At 40.8% G+C, this 22,238-nt stretch overlaps 3 protein-coding genes across 6 annotated transcripts; 2 read left to right on the top strand and 1 right to left on the bottom strand.

The window, feature by feature from the left end:
* On the top strand, positions 1 to 2,468 carry gtf3ab (general transcription factor IIIA, b). 2 transcript variants are annotated; one of them, XM_040127385.1, is made up of 9 exons: positions 1 to 214; positions 381 to 475; positions 576 to 672; positions 783 to 871; positions 961 to 1,034; positions 1,115 to 1,195; positions 1,310 to 1,542; positions 2,089 to 2,142; positions 2,224 to 2,468. In XM_040127385.1, the coding sequence occupies exons 1-9, from the start codon at positions 101 to 103 to the stop codon at positions 2,356 to 2,358; spliced, it is 972 nt and encodes a 323-aa protein (XP_039983319.1). In that variant the 5' UTR covers positions 1 to 100; the 3' UTR covers positions 2,359 to 2,468. The 2 variants fall into 2 exon arrangements, with proteins under 2 accessions (XP_039983319.1, XP_039983320.1); XM_040127386.1 differs by lacking the exons at positions 2,089 to 2,142; positions 2,224 to 2,468 and adding an exon at positions 1,775 to 1,911.
* Positions 2,469 to 2,869: 401 nt separating this feature from the next.
* lnx2a (ligand of numb-protein X 2a) lies at positions 2,870 to 16,360 on the bottom strand. 3 transcript variants are annotated; one of them, XM_040127382.1, is made up of 12 exons: positions 16,259 to 16,360; positions 14,768 to 15,142; positions 13,339 to 13,897; positions 9,372 to 9,607; positions 9,111 to 9,248; positions 8,714 to 8,913; positions 7,439 to 7,852; positions 7,151 to 7,324; positions 6,319 to 6,496; positions 5,966 to 6,191; positions 4,922 to 5,080; positions 2,870 to 3,415 (listed from the first exon to the last, which is right to left on the bottom strand). In XM_040127382.1, exons 3-12 carry the CDS (start codon positions 13,740 to 13,742, stop codon positions 3,280 to 3,282), a joined length of 2,265 nt encoding a protein of 754 aa, XP_039983316.1. In that variant the 5' UTR covers positions 13,743 to 13,897; positions 14,768 to 15,142; positions 16,259 to 16,360; the 3' UTR covers positions 2,870 to 3,279. The 3 variants fall into 3 exon arrangements, with proteins under 3 accessions (XP_039983316.1, XP_039983318.1, XP_039983315.1); XM_040127384.1 differs by having other exon boundaries at positions 14,768 to 14,931; positions 16,259 to 16,340; XM_040127381.1 differs by lacking the exon at positions 14,768 to 15,142 and having other exon boundaries at positions 16,259 to 16,348.
* Positions 16,361 to 17,373: 1,013 nt separating this feature from the next.
* On the top strand, positions 17,374 to 20,749 carry si:ch211-140b10.6 (protein POLR1D-like). The gene is made up of 3 exons (XM_040126575.1): positions 17,374 to 17,530; positions 17,993 to 18,067; positions 19,862 to 20,749. Exons 1-3 carry the CDS (start codon positions 17,505 to 17,507, stop codon positions 20,196 to 20,198), a joined length of 438 nt encoding a protein of 145 aa, XP_039982509.1. The 5' UTR covers positions 17,374 to 17,504; the 3' UTR covers positions 20,199 to 20,749.
* The last annotated feature ends 1,489 nt before the right edge of the window (positions 20,750 to 22,238 follow it).

Here is a 22,238-nt window from a genome sequence, read left to right as displayed (position 1 = left end):
TAAGCACAGGTGAGCTGTTGGCTGTAGGTCAGTAAGTGTCCTGCCCCTTTACTAGTTTTTTCTGTGACCACAACACCACATTGAACATATATTATTAAAGATGGGGGAGAGGTTGCAAAGTCAAAAAAGCTATGTTTGCTCGTTTTTTGATTGTAAAGCTACATTCAGTAAGTCATGGAAGCTGGAGGCTCATCTCTGCAAACACACAGGATTGGTAAGTGGCTCTGAACTGCTAGGAGTCGAAGAGAATAAATGCAAATAGTTGACATGATGAAGATCAGGATCAAGTGGCATATTTCAACAGTTAATGTAATGTTTGCTTGACTATTAATGACTAGTGTATGTTGTTGTGTTTATGTCAAATGTTTCCCTAACCTCAGAAACCATTCCCTTGTGAGAACTGTGACAAGAGCTTTTGCACTCGCTATCAACTCACCAGACATGAGCTCAGTCACAGTGGGGAAAAACCACACAAGTAAGCCACTATTCCCCCTATCTGAAATTACTAGGAAACTTTATGTTGTTTCTCAAGCTGCCTTTTATCATTCTGAACTGTTATCTGTTGTGGTCTCCAGGTGTTTGGCTGATGGGTGCTCTGAGGTGTTTGTCACAAATGCCAGCATGAAGAACCACATGGCACGAGTTCACCAGCACCAGGAGAAGCGATATCAAGTACAATAATCGTCAAAAATGTTTTTTGTTTTTTTTTAAATAGGTATGTTTGGATTTCCCTGGGTTGCCTTTATTCTTGTCTCTTTTTTTTTTTTTTTTTTTTTCTTTAGTGTGACTATCAAGGCTGTGGAAAGGAATTCAACAAGAGGAACCAACTTAAAACCCACAAGTGTGAGCACCAACAGCTTCTGCCTTTTCAGTAAGTGGCAGGAAATCTGATGCAAGAATAACTGGGACTTATGTCTTTGGCAATCTACAATCTCGACTTTATGTATCTTTTTGATATAGTTGTACTTTTAGTGGCTGTACAAAAGAATTTCCCTCCTGTGGAAAACTGAAGCACCATGAGAGAGTGCATGAAGGTTAGTTGGTAACCAGCATGTCTTTTTTTTTTTTTTTTTTTTAATAAAACTATAAAAAATAAAATTGTCTGCTACTACAGGTTACCCTTGTGAGGCTGAAGCATGTCCTTTCGAGGGAAAGACATGGACAGAATATTTGAAGCACAGAAAAGAACATAAAGGTACGAATGTAATACTGGGAAGTATTAACATCTGTTTTGTTGCATTGCATACCTTGTTTAGTCATGAGCTGTTGCCTCAAATAGCAAATTTATTTTAATGACTTGTGTTCTCAGTCAAGGTGCCATGTGGAGAATGCCAAAAGCAGTTTAATAACGCCTGGTTCTTGCGCCAGCATGAGCTGCGTGCCCACTCTGGGGAGAAGAGGATGCTGTCGTGCCCCAGAGAAGATTGTGACAAAAAGTTCACTCGTCGCTTCAACTTGGAGAGTCATGTATTAGGAGACCATGAGGGCAAGAGGCCTTTTAGCTGTGCCTACGCAGGCTGTGGGAAGAGCTTTGCCATGAAGGTAAATCTGCACTTCAATTTAATGATTTTTAAAATGGTTCAATTCACCTAAATCATACTTGAAGTACTTTCTACTACGAAATAGTGGTATCCAGCCATGCTGATAGTTTGGTTTTTACTTGTTAAAGGTTTTTGAAATATGCATATTGACACTGTTGCACCCCCAGTGCAACAAGAGGTGAATGGAATTTGGAATTACATTTCAAAAAACTAATAGTAGCATTTCTTTGCAGCAACACACCCCAGTTACTCCAGTCTTTATCCGGAGCTATTTCCTATGGAGGAAATGGTTACCAGTGGAATCTGTGCACAGTGAGGTCCAGATTATCCGGAGTTAGTGGGGTGTGTGTGTGTGTGTGTGTGTGTGTGTGTGGGTTTTTTTTTTTTTTTTTAAAAGAGCTGCACAAACTCGGTTCCAGTAACAGTCATTATAGTTGGTTGTCTTACACACAACTAGACACCACTATAAGATGTCTTTGAGATTTTGGGTGACTTGATCCATTAAATTGATGATACACTATAGTTGGTAACTGGTCTCATTAATTAGGAAAGCCTGTGGCGACATGGAGTGGTGCATGACCCAGCAAAGAAAAAGCTGAAGGTAATGTATCCTTGTCATCTATTTTTATTTTATTTTATTTATTTATCTTTTTAAAATCTTATTTAATTTTCCCCTTTTCAGAAACTGCATCCTAGAAAAAATCAGCCCTGGCGTATGGCACAGCAGGCCAGACTGGCGGCTGCAGCCAATCAAGCAGACACCAACAAGCTTGCCGCTAAGCTGCGCAGTACAACTTTAGAGGATAACAAATCTTGAGGCTGCATTATATAAATATCTACTTCAATGTGTTGGTTAATCGTGAAACAAATCACGTAATATTTCTGTTGCTTTCTTTATGAAAAAATAAAGCCTCCATTAATACAGCACTATACTAGCACTCTTTCTATGCCTGTTTCTAAGTTCGACTTGGTGTACAGTTACTAATAAACTGCCAATTGCTCATATAAACCATGTGAAACTGCCTTTGCACTAGTGGAAAAGCATGCTGGAGAGCAATTAATTCTTAGAAGGAAATGTTTATTAAACAAACAGAACACACATTCACACATGTATAAAACTCCAGCTGATGGGACAGCTGGTTGTCATGGTGATGAGGCCTAAGGGTAGTTGAGACCCCAGGGTGTGCGTCAGGTTTTCTAATAAGGCCTGAGGCTTATTCAGCTGGATACAGCGCTGGTGTTGCAGAACATCTTGATGGGGTTTTTTTTTTTTTTTTTTTTAAGTGATTATAGGTCATTATCCTAGATGACAGAGGATCACGGGCTACTTTTTTTTTTTTTTAAATCTCTACCCACAACGATGCATCCACCTGAATACAGCCCTGGATTCTAAAACTGCCTGGTGGGGTGAATACAGCACAGATCGCCTGTTAAAAGTTGCAGTACCATTCTCCTTGTGGGAGTGAACACAACATGACCATATGAACACAGCAGTGTGTTTGTGAGTGCAGTCTGTCGAGTGACGTGGCACGATCTGGACCATTTCCCACCTGGTCAGGACAGGGTTAGTCCTGCTCGGGTCTACTACAGTTCTGAATGCTTTTGGTCCTGGATTAAGCCCAGTATGGAGCGATGTACAGTAGCATGTACTAGTTCACTTTGGCCAATGTCGTTCCCAATTATAGAACATTCTGGGTGGACTCGGTGTGGTGCACAACCTGCTTTTGATCTGGCCCAGCTATAACAGGCTGCCAGGCCAGGAGACCACAGTAAGTGCCACCCGACTGCGCTGCTCCTTTAGCATGGGCACCAGAGCAGAGTGGCTCATTCCTGCTGTCGATAGGCCGTTGACTGCCACGATCATATCGCCACACCTAGGATGACACCAAGACACAAAACAATATGGAATATGAATACAACCTGACAGCTGGAGCTATATGGCATTCAAACAGCTCTACATTATAGAGCATCATATAAAGACAGTTCATTTGAGATGACTGGATCATTATGACAGTGGCTTATATAGGAAGTTTGAAAATACAGTTAAAGGATGATGCTGTCCAACAATTCTCTTGAAAAGAACAGAAACCAACTAGAGTGTAAACGATCAGTCAATTGATTTTATTTTAATTTTGACATTGTTTAGGTAATTTTTTAAGCAGAAATAACAAAATTTATTAGTTCCAGCATCTCAAATGCAAATATTTACTGCTTTCCTTAGTCTTAGAAACTGAATATATTTGAGTTTGGACAGTTAATGGGACAAAATCAGTAACCTGAAGACATCACCTGGGGCTCGGGGAAATAGTAATGGACATGCTTCACTATGACATTCTACATACCAAATGATTGTTCGGTTAATCAAGAAAAAAAATCACCGCATGTAAAAGATTTATTTTTAATAGTACTGTATTAGGACAACAATGTAGCTCTATGGCACAGAGCAGTAAGTTACTGTACATCAGGTTTTAGCAACAAAGGCAACACATGTTAGTAAGATTAACATGTTTGTTTTGTTTTTTTCTTTTCTTTTTTTTTGATTCGTTGACATAAAGATGAATATAGAATATCACCAGTCTTATCCTTTAATTCTTTGAGTAGAGAATGACAGAGAAGGTAGAGAGAAAGGAAGCCGTGGGGTAGAAAATAGAAAGTCCTGATAGGGTTTAACCCCAGTTCAGTTGTGGGAAATTAAATTCAACATAAATGCTATCTTTGGGAGAATTTTCTGAAACTGGCAGATTAATTACTGAATGCCGCAGAGAGCAGAGGTGCCCATTTACTAAATGTCCCACCTCTACTTTTGAACAACAATAGATGTCAGTTTTTCTCACTTATATTCATATAATATGTGTATAAAGATGGGGTCAAACAGAATGAACTTTGATATGTTGGTAGATGGTTGCATAATGACAATAGATAAAATGGTGATGACACAGCAAAAAGGACATGCATATGGCGTTTGGTATAAAATTGAAGAGAGAAAAACAGTACAGTATATTCTGTACATATTTTTGCCCATGGACTGACATGACTGCTACACAATTGCAAGACCTTAAATAAATTTTTCTTGAAGTGTCAAAATGCTCAAGCAAATAGGTCTTCTATCTTGAATTTTAATGATAATCATGCAGCTGTTTCTTATTATAGGCCTATGGAAAATTCACTACATTAAATGATCATATACCTCTAAAATGAATAGTTATAAACATTAAAAGAAACTTTTTTTTTTGTACTCAACTCTGAAGGAGTCACCTGTCATTGCATCATTCTTGTCAATCACCAACTGGTGACCACAGTTTATCAGCCTAGTAATTCCCCACAATATCACTGCTAACATAAGCCACAATCAGTCATGTGAAGAACAACTGATCGCTCACTTGAGGCGACCGTCGTAGTACGCAGGTGTGCCAAGGACGATGGTCTTGATAAAAAACGCCTGGTTGCCATGGCTCTCCTCGTATCCCCCAACAATGCTGAAGCCCCAACTGCCAGGATGGCTCCTCCGCAGCATAATCTCATGATTACTATGCAGGTAGCTGCAAGGAAAGACAACAGAGCATAGTAAGGGAGGGCTGGACAGAAAGATGGATGCAGGGAATGACTTTATCCTCTACTGTGGAAAGATGAGAGAAAAAAGTCTACTAAAAAAATTCTACTAAAAAATGTCTATTATGAATCTTAAAAATGTATAAAAATTGGTAGAAAATATCCAGCGGTATCACTTCATCTGTTTTCAAACATCTTTCAAGAAATTTCTAGAACCAAGTATTTTTGCCAGTTGAACTCAATATTTTTTAAACCGTTAAATAAATTAACCTCCTATCAGTCAAATTTACAATTTTTGCATTATTTCTCTACTTTTCAGGGATCGTTTGAGGAATACAGTTAGTCAGAAGGAGCAAGAGAAGAGCAGTAGTAGAAAAGGCAAGTGAAGAGGAAAAGATGGAGAAAAAGTAGGGCTGGACAATGTGAATTACTGACATTAGAAACCTCCAACTGACCTCAGTTTACCCATATGGCAATTTTGAACTAGTGGTCACAATCCTTGACAAATGAGGTTAGAATAGCTGCAACAACCAATGACATCAAACCGGATGTTCAACCAACCAATTAGCCCAACGTCCAGTCAAAAAGCCCACAATTTTGACCTAAAATTAATTATTACAAACAAATATTACATAATAAAATGTGACAATATGACAATTTATCATGATATATGTTTTAGTTCATATAGTTCAGTCTTAAGAAGAAAAAGGCAGCAACTGTGCATAACAACACATTCATTCCGTAGGGGTCTGCAGAGGTATTCAGACATTGGGTCATAGCTCTGCATCTAAGCAGTACATCATAATTATAGTACATTTATATGTGGAATTATGGTAATTTGCCAATGTGGTTCTTCTTCTCCTCTGTATGTTTACCTGGGCAGGCCCAGCCACATGACCCATGAGGGGGACCAGTTGGCATCAAAGTCACTGTCATGAGTGTGAGGCAGCAGCTCGTCATGGTCATGTTCTTCTACCATGCTGACCTCCAGCACTCGTAGCTGGACTGAGGGCGAGGCAGCACTGGCCTTCAAGGTGCCCACGGCCTCACTGTGGCTCAGGTATGTTAAGTCCTGCCCATTGATACTCAGCAGAACATCACCTGAAGGAGTAAGGAGACACTCCTTCTATTGATGAATTGTATATGAAGTAATGTGGTTTTCGCTTAAGCAACATGCAAGTAGTTTCTGATGCAAATAATACATATTTGATTTTGCTGAACTGCTCACCTCGTTTGATTCGTCCATCCCTCGACAAGCAGCCATGTGGCTGAACGCTGGTCACAAAGATTGGCAGCTCCCCACTCTTACTGCCCCTCCCTCCTGCAACAGTCATGCCCAGAGACTCATGGGGTTCCTTCTTCACGGTGATGTGTTTTTCCTTACAGGTCACACACTGAGAAAGGTCCTGGGAATTTAATCACAGAGAGGTAACACACACATGAACACAAGCTGAGCCTTAATGCAAGAGAAAATGTGCCCATTTGCAGCTAAACATCCTCGAGTCTAGTTACTCCATGAGCATGACACTTTAGGCTCAACAATTTCACGATATACTGATTTTTAGCACAAAATACCAGGATTTTTCAGAAGAAACATCAGTTTAAACAAATTTTCACCCAGATTTTAACTTTAACTATCCAAAATGTTTTGCTTTTCCTGGTGTTAAAAAAGGCTTGGAAAATGCCTCCACTAATAGAAAATAAAGAGAAAAATATGGAAATAACACTAAATGTTGTTTGCAATACAAATGGTATTATATGGATATATATGGTATGTATATGCATTTGTATTGTTGTATTTTTTTAATCTAATTTTCACATTCAAATTTTCACGTTAATTCAAATAAACACAAATATGTAAACAGATGTTTTTTTTAAAAAAAAAACCAAGGCATCATCATCATTAACTTCATTCCTATAATGCATATGTGAATCTTAAAATAGATGTACTTGCTCAATGAAGCTGTAAACACATACTGGAAATGTTAAAACAGTCCAATAAATCCAACCCATTGCTACAAAAAGACTAACACACACACATATATAAATCCTCTCCTCACTCTGTGGGTGCTGGTGCGGGACAGGTGTATGGGCACAGGACTTGGGGTAGAGCTGTGGTTAGGCAGGAAGTGATCAAGGCAGTAGAGGTCTCTGGTAGAGCTTGATTTTGGCGGTGGGGGTGGAGTTGGTTTGCTGGGTCGGCCAATAAGCAGGTGGACTCGCTCTCCACTGGCCTAGAGAGTCATAGTCATCAGTCAGTGCTTTAGAATGAAATCTGAAGTAATTTCTTTTGCTTATTTCCTCACTCAAATTTCAATATTTTCAAAAGAAATCTGGCATAAATGAACCTGTATAATCTGTGCAGCCTGCTCCGGAGTACCGTGGCGTAGGTCCTGTTCGTTGACTGCCATAACGCGGTCATTACTCCGCAGTCTACCATCCTTTGCTGCCAGGCCTCCATCCAACAGGTCCAAGACAAACACTCCTGACTCATCCGTTCTCCGTACCAGCTTGATGCCGAGCTGCTCTGTTGAGTCCCGTTTGTGTAAGGTAATTCTCAGTGTGGCAGGGCTGGACGGGGTGCCCTCTGGAGTGGAGCAGGGTGCATGGGGCACAGCTGGAGTGGAGGAGGAAGAGGAGGGAGGTGCCCGGGAGGCACAGCGACGCTCCCTGAGCACAGTCAGCTGCAGGGTGGTGCAGGGACGTGCCAGTGTTGAATGGGCAAAACTGTGGGGTACATTACTGATGTCCACATTGTTGACCTTGGGAGAGAGGCGTTAACGGAAATTTAGCGAAATTAAACCTGGATTATACAACACTAAACACTAAACTGACCTATTATCACCTTATAATGATGCTATGGCGAATGTGTATGCAAAGAGTGGCCTATTTACACATCTAGCAGACAGAGAGCAAAAATTATTATGAATCATGTGTCTGGCCATCTGACAAGTGTAAGTCCAATATTCACTGTCCTTTTTCTTTAAAAACAGCTGCCTACTGCTGCTGGAAACAAGGCTGACGAGAGCAGTGGAAACCATAAAGCTGTGGGCCTTAAAACCAAAACAATGGGCTAAAAGACACTAAAATGCTCTGTAGAGATGAGGGGAACTGCAAAATTGGGTGATAATTCTCTTTGGATATGTCACTATGCCTGATACCTTTCATAATACACATAGATGTTTGATCCATTGTTAATATAAAAATACTGATTAGAGCAGCTCTAAATAGGTATCACAATAATACAAAGTTGGTTGATATAGGAGAAAGTGGACAAGATATTTTGCAAGGTACAGGACATAAAAACTATCAAGAAATGATTCAGATGAATTTTGATGATAATCCTTGAACCCTGCTCTTTACAAAGGTAGTAGGTGACTATTATAATATACCAGTACACCATATCCCATGTATTGATACTATTGCCTGCCTCAACAACTACTATCAACAAGACTCTTTAGTGAAAACAATCAGTAATTGTTTACGTGAAGCTCTGAAGTGGCTAAAAAATATTTTGTATGAAAATGGGGGATGGTGTTTGGTGAAATTATGCACTTATTTAACAATTCCTCCCTGAAAACACTGAAAAACCAAAATTGAAAATGATGTCAAAAGTGTCTCACCTGTAGTATCTGATCCCCGGCCAGCAGCCTCCCATCTCGTGCAATGACACCATCTCTGTACACTTCCTGAATCACGATGTTGATGAGAGGCGTCTCGTTTCCCCCAACGATGCTGATGCCCAGCTCAACATACGGGTTGGCCCGATGGACCTCTATGGCAGTTATCTCTCCTTCAGGAAGCGAGGGCAACTTCACACAGCCTAATGGACACACAAATCATATTACACAGCTGCATTTCCACATCTTTATCATAATGTTCGCTGAATGGCATTATCCTGTTGTGTAAGATTATAGCTCTTACACTCACAAGGAAGATAAGCTTCAATATTTCATATATAAAATCTAGCACTCAGCCTTTGAGAAGATGTTCAGTAAAATAGAGGAAGTGATGTCATACCCTCTTCAGCAGAGAGAGGCGGGGACTCGGGGCAGTCCCAACCAGAAGAGGTGGAGCTGACAGAGCGAAGGAGGTGGATGCAGGGATTACTGAGGGGCCGCTTCACCCTGGGGACCACACACTCCAACCCTACCACACCTGAAGACAGGTAGAGATTAAGAGATGTTTGCTATTAATGTTGTGTTTTATCAATCTAAACTTTATTGACTTCACTTACAATATAAATCTCTTAATATAGAAAAAAACAGTGGATCGACTCACTGTCTTCCTCTGTGCTCTCTTCAAAGGCAGGGTTGTCAAGGCCGGCGTCGTCTGTCCACATGGGCCCATTGCTGCAGGCGTTATTAGGTCCAGAGGGTGGAGAGGGCGTGCGGTCCCTCAGGTCTGTCTGTGGGGAGCGGGGCGACCTGGGAGGGCTGGTAACCATCGCTCGTTCATCCCCACTATCGCATCTCGGACCGTCCACGCTGGTCTGCTGACACCGCGTCCCGGGACACCTTTCACCAAGCAACAGGCGTCAGTTTGTTAGTCCATCTGATGTGTAAAGAAAACCAGGTTCAGCATCAGTTAACTTAATGTGACGTAATTGATCCCATTAGGGAATTTCTCTTTTTGTTTGTCCCCTCCTTAAAGGAGGTCAGAATGCCGGGTCACGAGTTGCTGGGATGGATTCAGTGGGTAAAGTGAAAAAGTAATTTTTGTAGGAGAGGTCCCAGCTAAATTATGGTTCAGGCTAACTGATCCCTCACTGATTAGAGAGAAAGTAAAAGAGAACATTTCTGCATGACTTGTTTTTTTTAGATTCTTTTGATGTGGGCAACACTAAAGATTATAAAAGTATACGAGTGAATATTTGTAACGGCATGAATGTTTATGTGCATATGTGACCATGTGTAGATTGTGCGTATTTTATTGTCTGTGGAAACAAAATTTTCTCTGAAACAATAAATCTATCTTTTTTTTCCTATAACTGAATTAAAAATTGAAAAAAAGAGAACAGCGAAACACATCCATCAAAACCTCCCAAAGTCCATAGTGGCTTTTGAGTTTAACGTTCAGACCAACCAATAGGTCAAAACCAAAAGATATTCAGTTTTAACCATGATACAAAACAGAAAAACCCAACAAGTAATCACATTTGAGAAGAACCGAAGGAAATATTAAGCATTTTTCCTTCGTAAATGACTCAAATTATTAGATAATGACATATAAGTCGGTTCCAAACAGTTAAGCCTCTCCAAGGTGTTCTTTCCATCAAACCAAACAAACATCTGATGGAGGACGTCGCATCTATCCTTTCCCACAAATAGATACGCTTAACTGAAGAACAATTAAAAATAAACACAAAGGATCAGTGTGGTCTCACCCTTAATTGACTCTGAAATATTTGCTGTAAGCGGCAGCTATGAGCTGGTTGAATTATTTCAAAGCTTCTGTTCTTCCTTTTCTATCTCCCAAGAAAAACCGGATCAAAGAAAACAGATTATTTGCCCTTTCAATATTCAAAACAAAAAACACTCACCAACGAGTGTTGTATGGGTATGTGGCCTATTGTAAGTTTTCTCTCAGTGTAAGTTTCTTTTCTTAATGAATTCTCTTTCACATGTATCTTTGACACATGGCCTTTTCTATCAAGAGCATAAGAACCTTGAGAGAAAAAGGGTTTAAAAAAAAACCAACTTAACACTTCAATAGGTTAAGCTCATATAGAGGCTTTAATTCAAGTACTTTGGTTCAGGAAAAGTGAAAGTACCTCGCACATACACATACCCACCATCAGTAATAAGATCAACCATGCCAACCTGACCACCTTGGCTTGGCACTCTCCTCTTTTAATCTAATGTCCAGTGCCCTGTCTCTAATCTTCACGATAAACAATGTTGACTGACAAAGTCACACAGCAGCAGCAAACTCCTGTTACTATCTTAGATCTAAGTCTGCAGGGCAGGGGAACGGCGAGCCCACGTGGGACTGAGGTTTAATCTTTACTAAAGAATGTCACGTTAGTCCTCACAGTGACCTCGTTTGAGCTGTCTTAAACCATCTTTCCTTGTCTTCCCGACACGATGTGATGTGTGCAAACTTTGCTGAGATGTACCCATCTGCTCATGTGATGGATTAAAAGACTTGGACAAGGAGAGTGTTGGCAATAAAGTTTAAATGGACTGCAGCTATGAAATACTGAACCTTAAATACTGGCTTTAGTTTTAGATAAAAGAAAGGCTACCAAAGAGTTGAGGAACTTTCTGTATTTTCTTGTTTTTGAACAATTTTCAGACATGGACACACTTAAAGAGCAACTATGTAACTTTTGAAAGATGATGAACAGACTTTGCTCTCATGAAAAGTTGAATTTATAAGCATTAAAACGGTTACTTACTTTAATAAAATGGGGGGTTTCGCTACTACAGCCTCACTTGGTCTGGTATGACCACTAGCTGGTGGCTAATGTTAGCTAATGTCGGCTAACTTTAGACTGATACTGCCGTGTAACCAGGTCCGTTTGCTGAATTTATGAATCCTCTCTACTTGTGCTACTGTTACACTAAATTTTACCATTCACCATTATCCTGTAAATGTCACTTGTGGCTACAGTGGCTTTCACCAGCAAAAGTTGCATGGTCTCATTTAAAGAAACAAAATCGTCAGTCTATGGCTGGGGCCCCCTGTAAAAACAAATGATTCAGAAAAGCTTTTAACAGCTTGTTAGCAATAGCTTGTTAGTGTGAGCTTGTTAAGGAAAATCTCCTTGACGTAACTGAGGTGTTAGTAGTCATCAGATAACCAGTCAATAAGTTATGTCAAAACACCAGTGGATGGTTCCCTAGTAACAGACACAATCTTAAGAAATTCAATCATATAGATGTCTGCTCTTAAATCAATTTCACTGATCATAATCTGGTTCCCTTCAACTTTAACTATGTTTAACACATTTAAAGCATGTTTAGACCAAAATATGTCAATCAAGAAAAGTAAAATATCTATATGTTTAGTGAATTCACCAACTGCTAAATTTATTTAGATATTCTCCTGAACTTCACTACCTCCATTCATGGAACATCTAGCAACAACATCCTTTTTTGGTTTTACCTGTGGCAATGCTCATGCATAGATAAATACACACATGCGCGCATACGACCACACACACACACACACACACACACACACACACACACACACACACACACACACACACACACACAGTCTTCTGTTCCTGTACAAGACAGGGCAAAAAAAAGCAAGAAAGAGAAAGCAAGAAAGAATAAATTGAGAGGCAAACAAAGGGAGGACAAACCATGAATTGAAAATGTAATTTTGTCATCCCAAATCACGCTGACCTCACATCCCACCGTGTTCGACTCACCACAGCCCAGGGTTGCCCTTGGCTGTCTCACAGAAGAAATGGTTGAAAAGGTCTCTGCTGTTGAAGTTGCTCAGCATGATTGCAGAATGAGAACATGGAGCTCCTGGTCAGCCAACCCATGACTGTGGTAGGGAACCACTAATCCCCCATCACATGACCTACAGCCCAATAATCCCTTCAGGGTCTCACAGCACCTGGTCCAAATGGGCCAAAAGCCAATGCGTGTGGATGGCGGGAAACCTTTAAGGTTAAGGATGGCAGGAAAGTCTAACTGATCTGGACTAAGATTAATGATATCTCCAAATGTTCCTGTCAGAAACAAGCCAATCATAAGGGATGGTTGGTATGGGTTTTAAAGTTATACAAGGTAACTAGAGTGGCAACTAACAGTTATTTTTATCATCGATTAATCTGTTGATTACATCTATTAATGGATGAATGGTTTGGTCTATAAAATGTCTATAAAAGAAAAATAGCTGTTACATTTTCCCAGACCCCAAAGTGATAACTTCAAATTGCTTGTTTCATCTGAACAACTGTTCAGAACCCAAAAGTATTATGTTTACAACCATAGAAGACAAAGCAAACCAGCAAATATTTAAACAGCAGATTTATGGCGTTTTTGATTTAAAAAATTACTTTAATGAATAACATACTTGTAAATATCTAGCTGGTGTCTTTGCTAATCATCTGCTGGACTCAACATAAATACAATAAAGCTGCATTACCTGTATAAAGCTTAGGAAAGCCTGCCTGTAATGTATGCATAGTGTTTGATCTGTGAATATGTGTAGGTATGTTTGCCCACAGTTCACACTCTCATGGAAGTAGCCATCTATTATGTCTGTATGTAAGCTTTATTACCTGTGTTTGAGGTGTGCTTCCAAGTCACATCGGGGCATGCTGAAGGAGCAGACTGGGGTCAAAGGGCACGACACAGACAGCTTGTCCAGCAGCTTGTGCACCAGTATGCTGGATCTGCGGCACGCCTGGAGCTGTAGTTTTGTCCTGTCCAGAGGGCAGAAGTCCCTCTCCTGGAGGAAGCTACGCAGGCAGCGGGCGCAGAAAGTGTGTCCGCATGGCGTATCGAGTGGCTGCACCAGCGGCTGCAGGCAGATGTGGCACACCAGGTCGTCGTCCACTTCCAGACGGTAGTTGTAAAGGTGGTTCTCCCAGTTGCGGTGGATTTGGCCACATTCGGGGCACAGAGCCTCCAGTGCTGGCTCCGCTGGCCCAGCTAGACCCACCTCACAGCCTGGGCTGCCCATCTCTGCTCCTTCGACACAACTCAGCTTTGGCACAAATGACTCCAGTTAGGCTGCAGTGTCGGGAAGGGGCACACACACTCCTATCCCATATGCTTCAGAGGATATACAAGTTAAAGGGAGGACAGATGCCCCCCAGTGGCTGATGGCACATCTCCCTGCAGGTCAGAGGGCAAAGCAAGAGGGTTAAACAGCTGTTTCAGAAAAACAACAAGTGTCTGATTATGTACTCGTGCATTTATTCATGTGGCAAATGCTTTGTGCACGTGGGCATACAATGTCTGCATGAGATTGAAAGTGGTGCTGTGTGTGTGTCTGTGTTTCTATCTCGGTGAGTGTGCTGAGATTATGTATTGCTGCTCCTGTCCAGTAATCTGGCAGTATAATCTCTCTTTTGCTCTCGCCTGCTGAAATCTTCCAATTCCACAGAGAGGGAATTATCTGGGATTGAGGCAGCAAGAGGACACAGATCAGCGGAAGTGGGATTGGGAAAGCAACAGAGAGGAAAAATAGTGCCAGAAAGAGGAAGAAAGGAAGAGAGACAGAGCGAGGAAGAAGTGAAAGAGATAGGAAGAGGGGTGAAGGGAATTAATGGGATGTGAAAATCTGAAAGAGGCATAAAACAAGAAAATAAAACAGGAGAGAGGATGGGAGGGAACAGAAAGGAAGTAAAGTCCACAAAAGAGAAGAAAACAAAAAGGCAAGAAAATAGTAGGAATTATTTAAAAATTCCCCTCAGTGTACATGATATTTTTGGTTCAGGCCAAGTACAGTAGATGTACTCCTCTGCAAAAGAAAGAGAACATGCCTAAAGCAAAGTCTTGAAATATAGCACTCCACCGAGCAGAGTGAGTGCCTAGAGCTAATGCACTCTGTATACGCTGATCATTTCCACAGTGTTTCACATCCAAAGCCATTCAGACCTTCAGCCCCTCTATTAGCACGAGCCCCTGTGGGCCTAATGCTATCAGCGAACAGCAGAGGGCGTGCCTCAGCACACAGCAGGCCAGCCAAGCCAAAGTGACTACCTGCCTCTGTTCCAGCGAGGGTCTGCTCCTGTCTCCATGACGACCTGGAGCCTGTTCTGTTCAGTGGGGCTTGACATTCAGAGTGTAGCCGGAGAAGGATGCAGAGGAGCCAAACAACAGATGCAGTTCTCTCAGCAGGATGCTCTGCTCCTCCCTGGTACAGCCTGAACGCTTGTCAGACAGCGAAGACAATGATGAGAGCCCCCTTGCTTCCTTTTTTGCTGCTTTTTTCATCTCATCTCTGTTGCTACCCATTTCTGTGGCAACCTGTCTCTCCTGTCTCCTTGGCTACCGGACCGGTGTACTTATTTCAGCCTCCTTTAAGTACACGCTCCTGTCTGTGTGTGACTGGCTGCTTCTGTCTCTATCCCGCAGCTGGACATGAATTAATCATTAGGACACAAGGCTTCTCTGTTCCTATAACAAAGCTGTGACATCACCTCATCAAAGACACACACACACAGACTCACACACACAGACTTGTAGACATGCAAGCATAAGTCTACACGAGCAGAACAAAACACACAGACATACTCCATGCACAAGAGCTTTTTAGGTATGAGATCCTGCAGAAAGTCTTTATCAATAAGTAAAGTCCTCAGGTTTTCACTGTGGCAGCAGTTAAGAGCCCCAGCCATGAAAAGCACTTAAATCTATTTTAAACATAGCTGGACCCAGTAGCAACAGATTCCTTTACACAAGTCATATGAAGACTGGCAAATGCTTGTGAAATATCTCTTTTTTAATCTCAGTGTGTAACGTGTGTGTGTGTGTGTGTGCGTGTGCGTGTCTGTGTGAGAGTCCAAGGCCATGCTGTTATTGTCATTGCACTGCTTAATATATTAATAAATAACAGTCCTGGCCCTGCACCTGTGTCTGCTCATTTTTTCATTTTTCAGAGAAAACAATCTAATCTTACGACATAGGACAAGCCATAGACTACCTCACATGCAGGAATGACATTTTCAGATAAAATGAGATGATGTTTTAGGCCACAGATTTAAAATCTGGGGTCCTGTCGGCTTAGCCTACATTTTCATAAAACCCCATCTCGTCTTCTTTTATCTTAAAAAAAAAAGAATCCAGAAAGGCCACTTGGAAGAACAGGCCTGCTGCTGTTCTGGAAGGTCTGTTGCACTAGGCTGCTTTTTTTCACAACAGTCAGACAGACATGCAATGATAACGACAAAAACTGACACTGATTTAATTAAGATTTTGCAATCTTTTTTTTTCCAATTGTCATAGTCCTTATTTACCTTTGGCAACGCACCAATTGCAGTGTCATGATTTATAAGCAACTCGTGAGCATTGAACACATTTGATTAGACAAGAGCATTTTTTAATCATTGCCCCCATCTGTCTGACTCCATCCCACCCTCCACGAGCGGAAAAGCTACGACAGATGAAGCGACAATGGCAATATAAATGCAAAGCCAGCCACACACTGACACCGTTCACACAGGCAGTGAATATATGCAGATGTAGGATTACCTATTCTCACCGCTCCTCCGCGCCGCGCACTCCGGCCCCAAAAAGGGGGACGATTATTAGCGGGACCTCAATCACGCATTCAACGCAACGGACCGATCCGCAACCCCGCACGAAAACGCCCCCGTGTCTTTGGCGGCGCTGGTCCCGCCCACTGCTGTCCGTCAACAGGGAGGGGCGGGGTCTGTGGCTGTCAATCCGGAGCAAAATCAGGGGTGGCTTCCAAACAGCCTGCACAAAAATATTATTACCTATCTTTTTAGATACGTCTTGCTATGTTGCATCACCCCCCACAAATTTAATGGTGCAGATTATCTTATTCTGTCTTTTGTAAAGGTTATGTTATCTCAATATTAGTAGTGATAATGTACTGCCAAAAACTGTTGTATAGTAAATGGTTTCATGAGGCACCTCTCAAGGTTTTTTAAGTTTTAACTAATGGCTTTAATAATGGTTAATAGATTATTTAGTAATTCTTTGTAGATCAATAATAAACCACTAATAAATGAAAAATCTCTCTTGTTGGCGAGTGATTAATAGTCAAGCCATTAATAAATGCCCATGATCTTCTCACTTTCTAATAATCCATCACGCATGCAGATATAAATATTGGTAAATCTTCAATAAAGGAAAATAAACGAGTTCTTCAATTCAACATGTGTCTGATTGTTTGCCTTGTTAATAGTTAGCCTACTTTGCAGATAAAGTCAACCTATAAAATATGACGCAATTATACAGATTACACTGCCCAGCTAGTATTGTATATAAAGTAGTTAAACTTAGCTCCACATCCATCAGCTGCGATATTATCATCATCAATAATGAATGCATAATGCAGAGTCGTTTTAGTATGGATACTTTAAGCACATGTTGCTGAAAATTCGTACCTGTATTTACTTAAGTAGGATAGGCTACACGACTCCCGTTCCGTGCTACTTTTATTTAGGTGAATACCTCTTCCACCACAGTTTGTCATAAGTTTGATTTAGACCTTGCCAATGAACTCAAAACTCAAAGTATGAACATTTTTTTAAGCCGTTTAAGCCTATCTTTGATCCCTTTTGCATAGTAGTCAAGTTCAGTGGCGTTTGAAAACAATCAGGCATCGCCAAAGACACCCAAAAACACAGGGTCCTCGGCGGAAGGACCTCACAGAGAAGTAAACAAAAAAGATGTTGCGCTAACTAACCTACAATCATCGATTTTAGATTAATTAACGTTGTTTTATGGTGTAATTGATCGCGACGCGATGGCAGAGGATAACGAGCTGGAAAAGTATGTTCTAATTTTCTTTTTATCCTCAGTTGCAGCTTCTGTTTGCACACACTTCTAGCTAGTTTTCCTCCAGAACCCTAACACCCGTCCATCAGCAGGGAGGGATATTTTTGGTCGACACCTGTTGTATTTGTTGTGTTGTAAGACGAGTGTGAGTGTGTACTGGTTGTAAGGAAACCCGGCCGCTAAAACAGATACCATTAGCTGCCGGTGCTCTGTGGTTAAAGGTCGGCTAAATCCGTGCGACACCCTGCTGATTCGGCAGCTCGGGTCAAACCAGGACACCGCCGCTGTCCCTCATTCACTCACTAATGGCTCACTTTCTCTTCTGCACTCTGCATCACTCTGTTTTTTCTCATTTAATTAATTTATTCTCCCCTTGGCTCCCCCTTGAGGTTTTGTGCCATCTTTGTCCTCAACTTCTCCTAATTGCTTGATGTTTTTCTTTATTTATCCATCTAGGCGTGCAATAGAGGAGCTCCTCAGGGAGACTGACAGAGCTCGGTTGAGAGCAGAGACCATGGGCCCTGTAGGATGGTAAGCACTGTTTTAAAGGCCATCTGTATCAGCCTGCACACTTCTGTCATTTATGGACATTTAACTGCTACTTATCAGCTTAGCTGTACTTGCACAGCGGCATTTTTTGCCCTTTGCGTGTACAGCCTACTTGTGGTGGGTTTAGATTTAGTCTGTGCACAGTTTATCTTGTTTCTATGTTCTATTCTCAACTAGTTGTTTGTGTAGATCCCCATGGGCTACTGTGAAACACGAGCAGCTACTCTTCTTGGAGTCCATATGTATTTACAATATTTGGTACATGGTACATGCTCACAATAAGACTCGACAATATTAATGGCAAACAGAGAGATGGACCACACAAAATTCAAAAAGCTATGTGATAAAGATTTTAAAGAGAATTTTCACATAATATTATCTCTTCAGAGAATTGAAATAATCATTTTAAATAAACAATTTACATCCCTTAATTGCAAATCAAAGTGGATTTGATAGGTTCTCTAAAATGTTTTAGGCTCAAAACTAGTACATTTAGCCACTCCATTTCTTGTGTAATTAAATACAGTCTTAACACTATAGTAAAATGTGTTTAATACATTCTGCATTTAAATAACTAGAAATGAATTTCATGCCCAAATTGTTTGATAATTAACTGTTTTCAATGTGTCGGTACTGTATCACATGACTGTTCTTGAGTTCTTTGGTAGGGCTGTTAATGGGTTTGTTATACTAAAGTATACATATTCTAATCCTACTATATGGTTCTAGATAAGGGAAATATATATATATATATCCCATTTACTAACGTTTATTATGTGTAATTATTTGCCATCCCCCTAAAATGTCATCACAATGATATTGATAAATGTGGAGATATTTTATTTTGCCAGTATACCTAGACAAATGCATTGTTTAATTACTCTTGCTACTCATTTTGTCTTGGTGATTGTATAATTTTAAATACTCAAACCAAATTAAATGGCTTGCTCTCAAGCTTTATTTATTCAAGCAGTCTCCATCAGATAAAGATCTCTCTTACAAAAGAGAACTGAAAACAAATTTCATATATGCAACATCCTAACCAGACAATTCAGATGCAAAAAGGAATCATCGTCACACACAGACACACTAATACAACTAATCAAAAAAACTATTAAAAATATAACCAAGAAGAACTTTATAGTCCCTCAGAGAAATTAATATCCCTTACTTCATTTAGTGTTGCAGTTCATTCCAGTGGGAAGGTGTATGGTCCTGGAAACCAGTCTTTCCCAGTTCAGAGTTGGTAATAGCAGGGCTTTGGTCAGGATTTTAGAAATACTGAGGTCATGAATTCAAATCCCCCAGTGTAAGCACTCAAGTCCCCATTTATTTTTTAAATGTTTCATATTGTATTTATTCAGTTAACTTTTAATTTATTTTCCATATATTTTATTTTCTAACATGAATTAACACAAACACTTATCTAAAAGCCTTAAATAATATAAGAGAGATATGATATGATGAATCCTTTATTTATTTGCTGGCCTAAAAGTAGTCAAAATGTTTTTAAGTCTAAAAGTACTGGAATCTACCTATAAGACACCCATTGTGTAACTCACTCTAGGTTGCTGTAACCTCCAGATTCTTAGGAAACAAATGCAGGGGACATGACCTACGTGTCCTCAATGGCTTATTAATGAAAAAACAGGTATGCTGATTCCTTCTAAAGTAGATTCTAGTGATCAACTCCCATGGCTTCTCTTGTCATATAGATAAATCCAACACATCAATGTCAGATATCAGAGTTAATAACTTTGTTCCCTCCTCTGTCAGGTTAAAGTGTCCCCTACGGAGCACCAACAAGCGCTTCCTCCTCAACACCCTGCGCTCCACCGGCCTGCAGCGGCGCACCGGTGAGCACAGAGACGTACACTCCGCCACAAGAGGGCGCCTGGGGAGCGAGACCCCGGGCAGAAGCCGCGACCGCAGCAGATCGCCTACCAGAGATCGTAGGAGCAACGGAGGCCACACGGAACATACAAATGATCACAGGGACAGCCGGAATAATAAAGACAAGAAAGAGGACAAAGACAAAGAGAGGAGTTACAGACACAAAGACAACGGAGACAGGGGGAAGATGGACGGAGCACACACAGACTTCATGAATTAAGCACTTCTGTTTTGGGGAGGAGCACTGCTTTTCCTGAGGCCAATCCCTTTCCAGGGAGCACAGAGGTGGGCACTCCGGAAACTGTTCTCTGACCAGCCAGCACATCTCACAGAGCTGCTTGAGTCCTTTTTCACCAGGCATGTTAGAAGGATCCAGAAAAGACACTGATTTAACCTTTTTGTTCCAGCTAATAAAAAATACTACACTTTCGCTCCCTACAGAAATAAGGTTAACATTGTCTTCCATGTTAGTTAATTAACTGTTAACTTTTTGGATTACAAAAATATTATAGGTTTAGTTGATTCCCTTAAATTGCTCACACATCCAGTGGTTAGGATAAAATCGTTTTAATGTTCTTTTTTTTCCACAGATATTGGAGTGAATAAAGTAGCTCAGGAAATAAGGAGAACTTTTGACAATTTTTTTTCCATGTCCTCCCCTCTCACATGATATATGGCTTAGTTAATTCTGTTTCACCTACAGAAGAGGAGGTTTGATTTAAATTATAATTTCATTACTATTCTTCTGCCATTATTCACTGGTTATAATTTTTACATAAACCATGCTGCTGTCGCCAATGGGTAAGCACATTTTATCGCGTCCAACTTTTCTTTTTTTTTTTTTTTTTTTTTATATATACCGGCTATCAGAAACGGTTTTGTTTGTCAAAGGAGATTTTTTTCCCCTGACACTCCTACTGGTGCCCAAGTCCTCGAATAAGTTGTCTACCGCATGAAATAACGAAATAATTAATATTTAATTAGACTGTGACAGAAACAATAGCTTTCATTACTAATACTATAGTTTTTCTATGTGTTTTAGTGGGGTTATCGGGGCCTTAGAGAAACAGATGGACATTTGCTCAAGCATTGAAAGTGCTGTAATGCTATTTATATCTTTCCTATCCATTTGGCCTTTGTCCGTGTGTTTAAGGTTACACTCTTTTATTGTTCCACATCCAGAGCGTTTTTTATAAACGTGGCAACTGTCAGTCTCTGTGGTCACGATTACCCATAGGTCTATTATAGCAGAGTTAAGCTGCATTACTCCTCGCTTAAATCATCACTTAAAAAAAAATCTGTGTCTTTAAAGTTGGCTACAATGCCTTTAACGCCCCTCATGCTTCATAAATCACGTTGTCCTTCTCCACTGTAGTGGAGAATAGCTGCGGTTAACTGTTTCCTTCCTGTTTGAAACAATGATCAAATATAAACACCATTAAGGCATAGTGCAGGGGGTGATTTGTATAGAATTGGTTTACTTGAACTTTATTGCATCTCTGAGTGCCCCATTAAGATACCGTGGAAAGTGCCATAATTGCTTTTGAAGAACTTCGTGTAAATAGTCTATAGATACACACTATCAAGGTAAAAGCCCCGTCGTCCTGTACAGTTTACTTGAAAAATAGGCGAATTATACCTATCATATACCAAGAGGCTCGAAAGTTTCCAAAATGCGCAGGTGAGCTGGCGGGTTGCGGGGATAGGCTCCATGCGCACGCCGGTTAATTGAGTTCTGTTCTGCTCACTCCAACCTAATTCGTTTACCACGAGAGCTGGCGTTTAATGGGGCGAACACACCCGCTAAAGGCTAATGGCCAGCAAACATGGCGAGAGTGCGGCGGGTAAAGCGACCGCTGCAGCTCAGTGTTTGTTATAGTCAAGGGCCCGTCGTGCAGGGAGTATGGGGCGGCACAGGTTAAATGGTGTTAAATGATGCATTTACAGAAGTGTAATGGGTACATTTTAAGAGTCAGAAAGGTGTAGACAAAAAAAAAAGGGGGGGGGGGTTGAGCTTGTCACCCAAGTTTCCAAGACAACTGTCTCTCCATCCAGGTCTCTTATCTCGCAGGTCAACCAATGTTTGCGCCCATCCATATCGATTTATCAGACGTAGAGTGCAGACAAGAGATCTATCCATATAAATTGTCGCAATTACGCTGTTTGAGGGCAATCCTACATGAGAAACAGGTTTCTGTCGTACGCCCTAGACTCAGAAGGACCTCTATAACCCTTTTCTATGTGTGGAGGCAGGTTCCCA

The sequence above is a fragment of the Xiphias gladius genome, chromosome 5 (assembly GCF_016859285.1).
Source record: "Xiphias gladius isolate SHS-SW01 ecotype Sanya breed wild chromosome 5, ASM1685928v1, whole genome shotgun sequence".
Classification (NCBI taxonomy): Eukaryota; Metazoa; Chordata; class Actinopteri; order Istiophoriformes; family Xiphiidae; genus Xiphias; species Xiphias gladius.
This window is presented reverse-complemented; position numbering and strand designations above follow the sequence as displayed.